Genomic DNA, 15424 nt, shown 5'->3' on the forward strand with positions numbered 1-15424 from the left:
TTAAACTCTATAATAACTTCAATAACACAGAGAATCCCCGGAATAAGATCAGCCTCTGCATGTGCATCCTTGGCGATGTCACCTCCTTTAGTGGATAAATCTTAAGTATATAAACCCTGTGCGATGTTTGCAATTATTGTAGAAGAATTAGTGTAAAAAGATAGTTCATATTCATCATCATATCAACTCTTGTTATAGCTTTAATAACAGATGAGAATCCTTGACCTTGGCGGTGTCACCTCCTTGCTCTACCAGTTGCAAAACACACTTGAACACATGAAGTTCTCATGTCCACTCAGGCAAAACCATATACGAACAATGGAAAGTCTTATCGCAGAACCTCCTCTTTGTACCGTCTGTCATAAACAACTTGTCATCACCTGGGCATATCAATGTCATCTCACTGATCACATGGCTTCTCAGAAGAACCTTGATGTCCCGACTTCCTCTTTAAAATCCCGTAAGCCTTAGCAAGAATGCTACAATTCCAATAACTGTGCCACTTTCTGGGGTTTGTTTTTACAGGCAGCTAGTTTTGGTATCAACTTCAAATTCAATAGGCACTTTTTGATTTATTTTAAACCAACTTCATCGGAAATTGTACATAGGGGCCTAAATAAATGGAGAAAAATGAACCTGTGTCCTGTTTTGGTTTATGCTGAAGGTACAAAAACATCCCTGGTATTTCCGTTAAAAGACAGAGATTGGCTGGAGAGTATATCTTTTGCAGCTGCTTTACGAAGATTTATTTTAAACCAACTTCATTGGCCCTTACAACAGCATTTAAACAGGTGGGAGCAGAACCAGCAATCACTCTGTAAGCGAGCATAAGTGACTTGAACTTAATGCAAGCAGCTACAGGCAGCCAGTGGAGCTCAATGAGTAGTGGGTTGACATGTGCCCTCTTCGGTAGGTTAGCACCAGACGCGCTGCCGCACTATGGATCATCTGTAGTGGTTTCACCACGCGTGCTGGCAGGCCCGTTATGAGGGTGTTGCAGTATTCAACGCGGAAATCACCCAGGTTTGTACCAGCAGCTGGGTGGCATGTATGCTGGGTTAGGTACGGCCTGATTTTGCGGATGTCTAGGACACTGTTTGGGTAGTTAGGGTCAAGCAAATTAACTAACTACACAGAAGATAATTAAAATGGTGAGTTTTAAAGCACTTTTTAAATGTACCAAGGCCGTCAGTGGAACAGACAGTACTAAGTAGGTAATTCCACCACTGATGTGCCACGAATGAAAAGAGTCTCGACTGCGTTCTCTTGCTGGAGACAGACAGCAGACAACAAACTCTCATCAGAGGAGCGAAGTGGTAGAGATTTGACTGTCTCATTCACTTTAATAAACTGGAATTATCACCTCATGGTGTGTTTAATATATCAATCCATTTGCCTTATTTGCACACCATATTAACGTTATGTACTGTTATGTGTTAATAATATCTGTTAATCTTAGGCACTTGCAGTCCCAAGGCTATAAATCAATCAGTCAGTCAGTGAATCTGCAAAACATATGATCATATCAGATTCATCATATCTTATCTGGCAATGGAAGAACTAAACCTGTTCCCAGTGGCCATGAGAGTTCCCATAACCTCATTTAATTTTCTCTGGTATGTATTTCTTTTTCTCACATTAGCGCACTCAAAGCTATGTTCTATGCAAACCAGATAGCGTGATAACTGATAGATAGGATAGAACTTCCCATGACCAAATAGCCCATACCAACCAGATAATATCTTGGGCATATATTAGACACCCCACTGATCACGTGGTTTCGTTTCTCAGAAGTTCATCACACAGATTATTATCTATGAAGGCACACATGTTATGAAATACAATAGCACCACAAGACCTTTGCAATATGCAGTGGAAGAACATATCAAAAACATTAAGATCAACAACGAAGGGGACACAACAATAATCAAAGCAATAGCATACAGGTGTCAATCAGGGAATAGCTCAGCGTGCAATTTCAGACGGTAATATTAACATTTTGACGTCAACATTTTGATTTTAACATTAACACATTTGTTGAAGAGAGTGGTAATAATACCAGTTGACATTAACCATAACTGTTTGTGGATGTTATCTTAACTAGATAGTTAGTTACCACCTAGCAAAAGTGTAGATCGCTATCTAGATATATATAATATAATATAAGCAGCTTCATTTGCAGACATACAGTAGATGTGTTTGTCTTTGTCGATGTATTGAGTAGGGAGTGTGGTTCAAATCAGCCCATGTTTATAAGTTTGCTCATTTTAGTCTGAATAAACTTCATTATTCTCAAAATTCTGACCCTTTGCTTTTTTATTAACAGCATTTACTTTGTTTTTAACTTTTTACTTTTACTTTCAATATAAAGTACATTTAATATCAGAAAATTACTTTTGATACTTAAGTACAGTAAAGATCAGATACTTTAATACTTTTACTTAAGTAATATTCTAAAAGATGACTTTTACTTTTACTTGAGTAATTTTCCAGTAACGTATCTGTACTTTTACTCAAGTATGGCTTTTGAGTACTTTATACAACACTGCCCAAAAGACATCCTCACACACCGTTTCTTGTCTTGCTCTCACATCGGTGGCGGTTTTGGCTTTTGTCATGATTATGGTCTTGTATTCTTCATAAGCGTTTATGTTTATCTCCTGCTCAGTGGAAAAAAAGAGCCTTTTTCTTTGAGTTTAGAACCATTATACCATTAGAAAATCATTGTTTTGGTGATCGACCTTTTCTGCCTTTTGAAGTAGGACGTGCACCCGCAATTGTCCTGATAAGTGTAGCCTGGTTGAAATTAACCACAAGATTTGGATGCGGATCAGCCGTTGACGCCCCGACATTTCCTGTTCTCAATCAGCTCGCTAATGTTAAAATGATTTAAGTAACAGTATGCAACAATTATACTTCAGGATTTGGGTTAGGATAAGCGGTTTTACCTTAAAATAACAGCTTGAAAAAAATTGGGGCGCTACAATGACTTTTAATATGGAGAATCGCCTCCGTGCCATTGCCATAGCAGGGTCCATAGGCTTATAACTGCTAATTGTAGGATTGCCTGACGCCGCCCGGCTTTCTACTGTTTTCCGAACTAGTAAGTCGCTTATTTGCCGCCTTGCTTTGTCTTGTGTTGCACTTGCTTGATGTTTGACTTATCATGCATCCTCCTTAATCATTTTCTACAAAAATGCTATGGTGTATGGTATATGCTACTGAAGGTTAGTGCTAAGTGATATGTTACTATGGTAATTTATCTAAAGTTGCTTCGCCGAACCAAAAAAAGGGGCGTTTTCTTTTTTTAGCCTGAAAATTAGCTCGCTAAACCGCGAGCGAGCTACGCCGAACAGGGCCCTGGTGTTCAAACAACAGTTAGTTACGAAAAAACATTCTCTACTGGGAAATATAAAAATCACAAATATGCATTTGAATTAAAAGTCCAGTAATTAGTTGGATATTATACCTAAAACAGAATTAGTGTAAAAAGATAGTCCATATTCATCATCATATCTACTCATGCAATGACTTTAATAACAGATGAGAGTCCTTGACCTTGGCGATGACACCTCCTTGCTCTACCAGTTTACCTTCCATTTGCAAAACACACTTGAAAACATGACATTCTCATTCAAGTATATTGGCAGTACCTACTGTTTTGTACTGTCTGTCATTAACAACTTGTCATCACCTGGGCATATCAATGTCATCTCACTGATCACATGGCTTCTCAGAAGAACCTTGATGTCCCGACTTGTTTATGAAATGGAATCCCGTAGGCCTTATCAAGAATGCTACAATTCCAATAACTGCCACTTTCTGGTATTTGTTTTTATAGGAAACTGGTTTTGGTATCAACTTCAAATTTAATAGGCACTTTCGACTGCAGAACCTCAAAAGATACATGAGCAATTAAAAACATCTATTGCAGCTGTTTTATGAATATTTATTTTGAACCATCTTCATCCGAAATTGTACAAAGGGGCCTAAATAAATGAAGTAACCTGAAAGAAAAATGTACCATCTTTGTCCCGTCTTGGTTTATGCTGAAGGTAGAAAAACATCCCAGGTATTTCCATATCTCTCGTATGTATTTCCTTGAGCGTTTTATCTCACATTATTGCACTCTCAGTTCAAAATGCCTGCCCACATGCAGTACAAAGATACATTTTTATCAAAGCGATGTGTTGACAGGTGAAACAAGAGGCGCAATATGTTTTAGTTTAAATGGGGTGGAGTTGAACCAAAGTGATTTCTAGGTGAGGTAGCTGAGTTCACAGTGGAAATACACATAGATAAAGGAATAATTAATTGATTGAACTTGAATCATACAAGACTGTATAGCCTACCACAAAACACTATTCTCAAATGTAGGATCATATTTATTTAAAGATACATTTAGAACAAGTACAGCGTCGATGATGGGTCCAGACATGGTAGCATTTGGGACATGAGGAGAAAATAGGCCAAGATGCTGCTGGGAAGAATTCCCCGAAATAATAAGATCCGCTTCTGCATTTGCATCCTTGACCTTGGTGATGTCACCTCCCTGCTTTACCAGTTTCAAAGCAAACTTGAAAACATGAAGTTCTCATAACCACTCAGGCAAAACCTTGAAACTTATGAACAATGGAAAGTATTTAAGCATGACCTCCTGTTCGTGCCATTTGTCAAAAACAAACTGCCATGACAAAGGAGCCCATGCCAACCAGACTATCCCTTTGGCATATCAATGTCACATCACTGATCATGAGGGTTCTCAGAAGAACCTGGCTGACCCCACTTCCTCATTAAAAGTGATTCCCGTAAGCCTTAGCCAGACCGTTGCAATTCCGGAAATTGTGCCACTTTCCGGGGTTTGTTTTTACAGGCAGCTAGTTTTGGTATCAACTTCAAATTCAATAGGCACTTTTCGACGGCAGGAATTCAAAAGATACATGAGCAGTTAAAAACATCTATTGCAGCTGTTTTATGAAGATTTATTTTAAACCAACTTCCTCCAAAATTGTACATAGGGGCCTAAATAAATGGAGTAAACTGAAAGAAGAATTAGATAGATAGATAGATGATGGATAGATGAATACTTTATTATACTCAAGGGAAATTAAGGTCATCCAGTAGCTTATTCACTTAACTCACAAACATACATACATGAATAACAATAAAAACAATACACATAGGGAGAACATGTACACAGGGAGTGGGGTGTTTACAGGTACAGGATAGATCTGGCCCTATATTACGGTGTGCATTAATTGTGACAGTGTAAATGTCCATGGGGAAAGTAGTGCATGGTGATCATGTGCATGTGTGGATAGTGCAGAGAGTACCTGTGCTTGTGTGTGTGAGGATAGTGCAAAGTGATATAAATAGTAAGGTAAAGTAAAGTTTGTCCAAGGAGCTAGTTTAACCAGTAAAAAAGGATGGGCAGTGGGATGGAATATAGTAAGATGAGGAGAGGAGGGCAGAGTGAGGTAGACTCATGCAGAGAAGTCCATCTCCCTCCCCCTCCCCTTCTGCGTGGCGTTATAAAGTTGTATGGCCCTGGGGACAAAGGACTTCCTCAGCCTGTCCGATGAGCATGACAGTGACAGGAGTCTGCCACTGAAAATGCTCCTCTCTCCGTTGAAAGTACTGTACAGTGGGTGGTGGTCCAAGATGTCAGATGGTCAGCAGCCTACTCAGGGTCCTTCTCTCCGCCCCTGTTGTTAGGCAGTCCAGTTCGGTGCCAACAACAGCTCCTGCCTTTCTCACCAGCCTGTCACGTCGCCCTGCATCCCTCTTCTTAATGCTGCCTCCCCAGCACACCACAGCATAAAAAAGGACGCTGGCAACAACAGACTGGTAAAACATTAGCAGGAGTTTGTTGCAGACATTGAAGGACCTCAGCCTTCTCAGGAAGTAGAGCCGGCTCTGACCCTTCTTGTAGATGGCATCTATGTTGGCTGACCAGTCCAGTTTACTGTCCAGATGAACCCTAAGTACTTGTAGGTGCTGTCTGACCACCTCCACACTGACACCCTCAATGGAGACTGGTAGCAGAGGAGGCTGAGACCTCCTAAAATCCACAACCATCTCCTTGGTCTTGGTGGTGTTCAGCTGCAAGTGGTTATGCCTACACCACTGCACAAAGTTGTCCACCAGGCTCCTGTACTCACCCTCCTGTCCATCCTTGATACACCCCACAACAGCAGAGTCATCAGAGAACTTCTGGATGTGGCAAGACTTTGTGTTGTAGGTGAAGTCTGCAGTGTACAAGGTGAACAGCGCTGGTGCTGCACAACACAGTCTCAGATACGCATAAACTGCGGCCTCTCTGTCTCTTTTAACAATCTTTGTCCATTCTTGGTTTATGCTGAAGGTAGAAAACACTCCCAGGAATTTCAGTTAAAAGACAGAGATTGGCTGGGCAGTATATCTACTATGTATATAATTTTAGACAAGAAAGTGAGTAGTCAGAATATATATGTATCGATATAACTATTTTATTAATTATTTTTACATGTAGGCCTACCTGTTAACATGAATAGAAGCACTGTCTCTATGGTAAATTAAGTGGTTGCTATGCTGGTTGCTAGGACATTGCTTGGGTAGTTTTGATCAAGCAAATTAAGTAATTAGACAGAGGATAATTAAAAGGTGTACCAAGGGTGTCGCTGGAACAGACAGTATAAGTAGGTAATTCCACCACTGAGGTGCCACGAAGGAAAAGAGTCTTGACTGCGACCTCTTGCTGGAGACAGACGGCAAAGACAACAAACACTCATTAGAGGAGCGAAGTGGTAGAGATTTGACTGTCTCGTCTCACTTTAATGAGCTGGAATTATCACCTCATATTGTTTTTAATATATCAATGTATTTGCCTATTTGCACACCACATTAATGTTATGTATTTGGTTAATATTTTTTTAATCTTATGCAGTTGTAGTCCCAATGCTATAAATCAGTCAGTCAGTCAGTAAATCTACAAAATATGTGAACTTATTGTTCATGTCTTATCTGGCAATGGAAGTATTTAACCTGTTCCCAGTACTTCCTATGGCTTATGAGAGTGCCCGTAACCTTATTTAAGTATCTTTAGTATCTAGGTTGAGCGTTTTATCTCACATTATCGCACACATGCAGTAGAGATATACATTTTGACAAAGCTATGTGTTGAAAGGTGAAACAAGAGGCGCAAGATGGTCAATCGAACCGAAGCGCTTTCCAGTTGAGGTAGCTGAGTTCACAGTGAAAATACACATAAATAAAGAAATAATTAATTGATTAAACATTACAAACACTATTCTCAAATGTAGGCTCATATTTGTTTAAAGATAAATGTAAAACAAGTACACTATATACTTTTATAGAAAAACTGGAAATTAAAATAAGAGATGAGTCCAGTTAACCATCATCAGTAAAATGCAGCGTTGATGGTGGTTTGGAGTCCAGAGATGGTAACAGTTGGGACATGAGGAGAAATGAGGCCATTTGGACTTGGAACGCAACTGGCACACAATAGCTCGTCCAGATTTGGCCCGATAAGAGAAACACGGCTATTGTCTCTTTTTGTATGGATGTGGAGGTAGTTGTGTCAGCTCATGTCAAGGAATGTTGACTCCTGCTGGTGTAGCTACTAACTGCACCTCATACTTGGGGATTGTTTTCAGATCATCTGCAGTACGAATTGGACAAGAATCTGTTTGGACTTTTTTGTTGGAATAGCGGGCTTACCTTTGGGTGACCGTAGCCAGCCAACAATGAAAAGATTGCAAACAATTACATTAGTTGATAAACTTACAGTGTAGGACTTTTGCCATTGTCCAAGTTTAACGTTGCGCTCATTCATGTACGTTCAGTGTCCTCAACATGGCAACCTGCAGTACTCATTTTAAATGCTTCTTGTCAGTGTTACATATTGGTTCTTTAAAATTCACAGTGCTTCACAGTCACAGTTTAGCCAAAATAACATCCACAAAGTGAGAAACGTGGTTCTGGACTTCCCAGCACTTCCCAGTATTTTCCCAGCATAGACTGATGTCTGCACTTCTCAATTTCATACTTACCTGTTAATCTACATTCTACAAGTTTACTTTCTGTTAAACGGGAGTTTTTTATGCAACAAAACAAGTCATACTGGTTGCACTTCTATAACTTTGTTTATACGCCCACCTCTGTCACCTGCTCAAAGGCGTAATCCACATTGCACTATAAAAGAAGTGGTGAGTGTAAGTACCGGAGTGATAACCCCGGGACAGCTGCACGTAAACAAAGGTGAGATTATAATTAGCATCTGTGGCAAAGCAATTACAAGAGTTAATTACTCGTTATTAGTTTACATTTAAAGTATTTGTCAGACACCTTAGTGCAACTTCTAATACATTTTGGTTACAAAAAGTAGGGTAACACTATTGATATTTTGTGCTTAATATTGACAATAATAACCACATTTTGACAAATTCTGTGCTAACCTTGCATCTGATAACCTTGCATTGATCTTTGTAGACACAAGACCTGGGCACCATGATGGTGAGTGTCAGCAGAAATAAAAATTTTGCTTAAGTATTACAAAAAAATGTAATTTCATATAACAATTTAATATCAGAGGCCTACAAGTATGGGTATTTAACAATGTTAATATTTATGAGCTGCGGAAAACTATGAAAGGATTTGGACATCATGGTACATCATAGCTCATATCTTTGATTTGTCACACATTGCCTCCAATATTGTCATGACTCATATCTCCAGTATTTGAGTTACAAGGTCAACCACATTGGGTGTATTTGTGTCCAATCCCTTTAAAGGTGGAGTCCATGATCCTAATCTTGAACACGTTTTGTCAAAATCAGCTAATTGCTCCTCGTGGTCATTTAGCTGTCCGATCAGTGTGCATGCTCCAAAAAATAAACACAAATGTATTAAGGACAAAACAAGAAAGCGATTCGGTTCTATACACTAAAACAACAGCATAAGAGACCAATGCTCAAGTCATGGTCCTTAAGCTGTCTGTTCAGTGTGCGTGCTCCAAAAAAAGTGTTTGGACACAGTCCTGTACAGGGGAAACGTGGTGGCTCGGAGCAAGATATAAACAATTTTAGCAAAATAAACACGTTGCTTCTGCTTGGAAAGGAAAGGGTTTCATTTTGATTGGATGTTGAGCTAAAATATCAACACACTTTCAGACAAATTGTGAATTGTGCCTTTCATTTTATCAATTTATATTGTAAATAAAGCGAAATCATTTTTTTAAGGACAACACAAGAAAAGCGATTTGGCTCTAAACACTGAAACCACAGCATAAGAGACCAATGCTTTAGTGTTTCATTCACATTTCTCTCCTCAACACTTGCAGGTTTACTGGTCCCTTGCTCTACTTCTTCCCCTGCTGGTGCAGTCTCTCCCCATCACTGAGGAGGACCTTCCTATTGACTGTGAGGATGTCTTCAGAAACGGATCGGCTCACAATGGCGTTTACACCATCTACCCTGTAGGACAGGAAGTGCCTATGGAGGTGTTCTGTGACATGGGCTGCACTGACAATGAAAACCATCAAGGCCATTGGACAGTGAGTACCAGCTTGATTCATAAAAAGTGTTGCTTCGGAGCTAGTGGCATCATACTTTGGCATGATACTTTTAAGGCCAACTGTAAAATATAGCATTGATCGAGGTGTATGGCATATATATAAATGATCACAAAATATGAACCTAAAATATTTCTTTGCATGACTTGAAAGTTTAATATGCCTGTTTTACATGGTCTACCATAACCTACATGATTCACCTTCTAACACCTTCACATCAGGTGATCATGAGGAGAATGGATGGCACTGTGAGTTTTGACAGGCCGTACAGTCAGTACATCGAGGGTTTTGGAAAGAAGAAGGGAGAGTACTGGCTTGGTAAGATATCTGCAATCACCTGTATTTCATTAGGCAGGGTTCGCTATTCGGTTTCTTAAAATGTTGTCGATATTTGAGCTCAACAGCAATACAATTACAGCCTTTCCTCCTGTGCTACTGAAGCATGTGTGTTGATTGGTTGGAATTGTTTATGGCTCGGTCCGAGCTACTATGTTTGTTTCCTGTTTTTCTTTCCATGTCAGATATGGGCCATTCTACCGAATTGGTGCAAAGTCAGGTCGGAAATATTTTGATTTTTTTTATGTTTTATTCCCAAAACTTTGTCCGTATGTATATTGTACCATATCTAAAGTACACTTATCTAGTAAAAGAACAGTCAATTTTTATATTGTATTTTCAGAATGTGTTGGAATGTTTTTCCTCTTCCAAAAATTGTCACTACCGAAACATCACATTTACTATAGTAAAAAAGTATTATTATTGACCTGTTCAGATTGTGTTTCCTTCCCTTCTCTGAAGAGTATTTTTACAAATATTTCTTGAAGGCTTTCACAATGAAATCCATAAAAATGAATTTTTTACCAAATTTTCAAGTTCAATTTATACAATTCATCAAAATCTAAGTGCAATATTTCTTTGTAAAATGCAAAATACTGATCATATTGATTCCAGAGTTGTTGATTGATGAAATTGAACATACATTAATCCAATCAGTATCATAACATTTTAGTTGATTACTCAATATACTTAATTTTTTACAAAACATCCTGTGTTTCGGTAGTGCTGCACTGTTTCGGTAGTGACATCCAGTGTTTCGGTAGTGACTGCACTGTAGGATAGATGTTCATTTCTCTCCCAAAATCTTCCAAAAGGTGCTCAGGGCCGCCCTTTAGTCCACACAACACATTTATTAAAAAAATTAGCGGATTTAACTACTTACCATTTCATTTTGTCACTACTGAAATCATCAGGTCACTACCATATGTTTCGGTAGTGACTGTTTCGGTAGTGACAATTCTAGCTAATTTTAAGCATAAATAAAGAATTCTAGCAAGCACACGGCTTTCAAACACATCTTTGAAGAGGTGAACACACATACAAACATAAGATTTTCCATGAAACCCCAAAAGGTTTACTTAATTGAAGAAAACATGCGTTTCGGTAGTGACAATTCTTAAGGTTACATGTCGATTTTCAGACTTTGGAACACATTTATATAAAAACTATGGGATTTAGCTACTTACCATTCAACCATGAGGGACAGAGATGCATTGTCACTGCATGGTCAAAAATGTAGAGTCGTGGCTAAAACACAGGCTCAGCCAATGGACTAAAACTCTTGTGTTTCGGTAGTGACATGAAAACTAGGGACATGATTTTTTGAGTATAGAAAATTGATTTAAAAATTAAACCCACAATAAATCTAAATATTCCAAGTTCTGTTTCAACCCAATCATAAAGATCTTTGAAATTAAATCATTGAAAAAAATCTAAAAAAATTGAAAAGTGTTATTTAAAGGCATTGAAATTTAGATGTCAGGGTTGGGGACAGCTACTTCCCAATAGAAAGTACCCTATAAATGATGATTTTGTATATATTTAGCTTATCACTATCTCATGTAATGCATTGGGTTTATATAGACCATAACATTTTCTAATTAAATATCTATGCCTAAATACCTAATTGTTTTGTAAATAGTTTTTATTGTTGAGGGACTGCATATTACACGAATTCGGTAGAATGGCCCATATATAAAACATAGTTTATTTATTTCCATTGTTTGTTCATGTTCCTTCCAACAACATTTTGGTGGCATTTGCCTTTAGGTCTCCAGAACATGCATCTCCTCACATGGAGGACAAAGTATATGTTGAGAGTGGACGTGGAGGACTTTGAGGGGGCGAAGGTCTATGCCCTGTACGAAACCTTCTATGTAGAATCAGAGTCGGACGGGTACAGACTTCGTTTAGTTGACTTCGATAATGGCGGTGCAGGTAAGAGTGATCTCATTTCAACTCTTTGTTTCTGCTTTGAAGGTGCATTGTGTAGGTTTAAGTGGCATTTAGTGGAGAGGTTGCAGATAACAACCAGCTGAACACCCCACCCTCATCCATCCCCTTTCAAGCATGTAGGATAACCTATGATGGCTGTCAGTTAGCATAAGAATGTGAAAGGCGCTCTCCGGAGCCAGTGTTATGGTTTGCCCATTCTGAGCTTCTTGACAACATGGAGAAACATGGCAATGAAACGTGGCAATGCCACATGGCAGACACTATGGAAGAGGACCTGCTCCTTATGTAGATATGAAGGGTTCATTCTTAGATAACGAAAAAAAAAAAAAAAACACAACAATTATGTGATATCTGGTAGTATGGTATGCTATGATAGGTGATTAACTTTAATGAAAACAATTTTATAACTACTATATTTTATTCCTGCTAATAGAACACCTTCAATCCTACACACTGTACCTGTACATGTTTAGTTTGTACAACACGATGCACCTCCATGCATGTTATCATTGTTAACTTGTTTAATTTGTACAATTACCAATAAAGTGCATTCTCCTTTCAGGTGATTCTCTGGGCCATCACAACGGACAGAGGTTCTCTACCTTTGATAGGGACCAGGATGGCTGGTCCTGGGGTCATTGCAATAAGGATCATAGATATGGAGGATTTTGGTTTAACGGGGGGAGGGGGGGTTGCATGCAGGCCAACACAAATGGTCGATACCAATGGAAAGACCACCGTAGCATTGATGGGTCTGGTGTGATATGGAAGGGATGGACTCTGAACTCACTGAAGGCCATTTCTATGAAGGTTAAGAGGTTATCTTTGGATGAGCTAACTAGTTAAACAAGTCTCTGGTTTATTGGTTAAGAGGTTTAGGGCTAATCTAAGTAACTAGTTGAAGATGTCTCTGGTTTATTTGTCATATCCCAATTAAACATTAACTGGTCATCCTGTTTAGGAATGGACTAAGACATTCTGAAATTAGATGTATTAAGAACATACAGGGATGGATTTTTTTTTTTTTTTTTAATTCATAAAGTGATAAAAGTCATCACTTAATTTCTTCAGTAATGTTCTGCTTTTGATCTCTCATTGCAAACACGCTGTATGTTGATGAATCGTTGGTGTTTCTACGCAATTCCATTCCTTGATTTGCCTTAAATTAAGTCCCAAATAAATATTTCAACCTTTCCATCCGGGATTTTTTTTTTTTTTTTTCTCAATTCTAATGTGTGTTCTGATGAAGTGAGGTGTTGAAGCACAGCTTTATGTGTTGATGCTGTGGTGAAGTGAACTAGAACGTTAATCAAATGAGAAAATCTCCAGCATGTCTAAATGGTTTGGTCATCAACATCAGCATTGTAGCAGACTTTAACCCATTTGCATGCGTCTCCCTTAAGACCCAGATGCTATGTGAGTGTACCCGGCATTTCAAACATAGCCAATATCTTTGTTTTCAGGTTCCGTGACCCAGTAGCGGCTGGTGGCTTATCTCACTGAGACTACTTAACATACGCGTGCGCAGACAGTCTAGTTCTTATAAATGCATCCCACAACAGTAGCAAAATGAGTGAAGGCTCAATCAGCTGACCTAAGGAAAGTGGCCTGCTTGTTCAGAGCAACACACAAGTCTCACCCACAGACTCACTCAATTCAACACATATCATCTGGCCTCTCAGCACCTAGAATACCATTGTCAATGAGAGCCAAAGCAAGTTCCCTTTGCTAATCACGTTCGCCTTTTCACAAAATTTATAGAAGCAAGAAGTGCAACAAAATGTTCACAAAACAAAATGGGACAAAAGTATTGCGACAATAATAGGCTACTATTGCCGCTTGCAAACATACTACAATACTATCCGCCTCAATCTTCCCTGCTGCTAGTTTAAAAAGTATTGTTCACACAAGGCCTACAATAGCACAATAGGTCTACATGAAAGACTGAAGGGTAATGCATCAGGCTACAGCAAGCCAACGTGAGGGAGGGGGAAAGCATTCTGACTCACCAGTTACTACAAGTTGTACTTGTTTCTTGTTATCCAGGGATTATTACTTGAGGACAAAGCTTTTTCAGAATACAGTAATTGAATACATTTTGTATCAAAGAAATGCACAAGTATCCGCAGTTTTCACATTGTCCACTGATACGATGAAGTGTCAAGTGTTGAAAAAGTGGACATGGTATTGAGACAAGTTTAAAAATGATTTTTAAAACTTGTATGCCTCACTTGATGGCTGGTTAGATCTCTAGCTTAATGTCAACCACAAGGCACCCCACTGAGGAAAAAAACATTATTCACAGCCAAGTACAAGAGTGGCTACAAAGAGACAACCTGGCACAGGAACTTGTTACCCCAGTGACAGCAAAGAGTGCTCCACAAGCAACAGTAGCTGCGGGAGCCACATCTGAGCATGACCGTGAAAAACTCTCTCAGAAGACAAGGATCTGCAGGAAGTAGGCGTTGTCAAGGGAGTGATGCTGGTGTCACGGTCACAGTTTAGGGCTGTATACATGGAGTGTTTGGTAAGCACATCCGTCAACATCTTCACTATCTGTGCATGAACACACTTACTTTTCTATGGTAAAAGCAATGATTTCCAGTTAAAACCAAATGTTTAAGCTCTCAAATGGATCTGCTGAGAAATAAAGGTTTTAGTGAATGTTCTGTCACCATTTTTTTGTCTTATATGTTTTAGAAAGCGTTTTTAAAGGGTGCCTTGGGTCCCATTTGGTTAATAAGCGCAGGAGTTGTGGTGTTCTTGGTGTTTCTCATGGTTTTGCATGTGTTGTTGGCTCTTTAGTTTTTGACTAAAACCATCTACGCCTGCGTTGAGTTAACTTTAATTCAAATTGGGCCTTTTGCTGTATGCATACCAAACTAATGCCATCTAGTGGGCAGGGCAAGTAGAGTCTCACTGTAAATAGTTGATGAACTTGAAAGAAATCATTTTTTGTCGCCGTCATTATACACAATTGTATGAACCTGTAGACTTCAGTGCATTCGAAACATCTACATTAAACAGTCTAATTTCACATGGCATGTTAGAGGTAAAATACAAACTGTTGAATCTGAAATTCAGCAAACACTGTAGTATGCAGGAGTTAGAATGTTGAACTCTCTTTTTCAGTGGATTCATACTAGACCTTGTTTAAAACCATGTGTTAAAAAGGGTTTGAATCAAGTTAAGAAAAAGAAACAAATATTCATTCTTTTGCCGGAATTAGCGTATGCCTTGTTGTGCCAGTAATGAGCTATCAATATCTCTCTCGTGTTCATTTTTGGAATTCTCTTATTGTGAGTGTTGTGCCAAGCAGGAGTGTCCTCCACAGCAGGCAATTAAAGCCCACAGTCTCCTCTCCTCCTGCAAGGTTGCAAGAGCTGCACGGTTAAATGCTCACACACACCTTTGTGGAGGTCTACTGCAGTGCATACAAAACGTGCCCCTCTCCTCCTTTACTTACTGTATGGGCAAACACAGGTGTTGTGAACATTTGTACACTGTACATTTTTTCATTATGATCATAAACCATTAGATTTAATCTGGGCTGGGGGAATA

The 15424-nt window shown here is 39.0% G+C and overlaps 1 protein-coding gene across 1 annotated transcript; it reads left to right on the top strand.

Annotated features, from left to right (window-relative positions):
• Positions 1 to 8508: 8508 nt before the first annotated feature.
• Positions 8509 to 12709, top strand: LOC308369378 (microfibril-associated glycoprotein 4-like; the record flags this gene model as incomplete). Its single annotated transcript, XM_080843791.1, has 5 exons — positions 8509 to 8514; positions 9341 to 9553; positions 9793 to 9889; positions 11678 to 11845; positions 12426 to 12709. The coding sequence occupies 5 exons, from the start codon at positions 8509 to 8511 to the stop codon at positions 12707 to 12709; spliced, it is 768 nt and encodes a 255-aa protein (XP_080699917.1).
• Positions 12710 to 15424: the final 2715 nt, after the last annotated feature.

Source organism: Sprattus sprattus, assembly GCF_963457725.1.
Source record: "Sprattus sprattus genome assembly, chromosome: 1".
Lineage (NCBI taxonomy): Eukaryota > Metazoa > Chordata > Actinopteri > Clupeiformes > Clupeidae > Sprattus > Sprattus sprattus.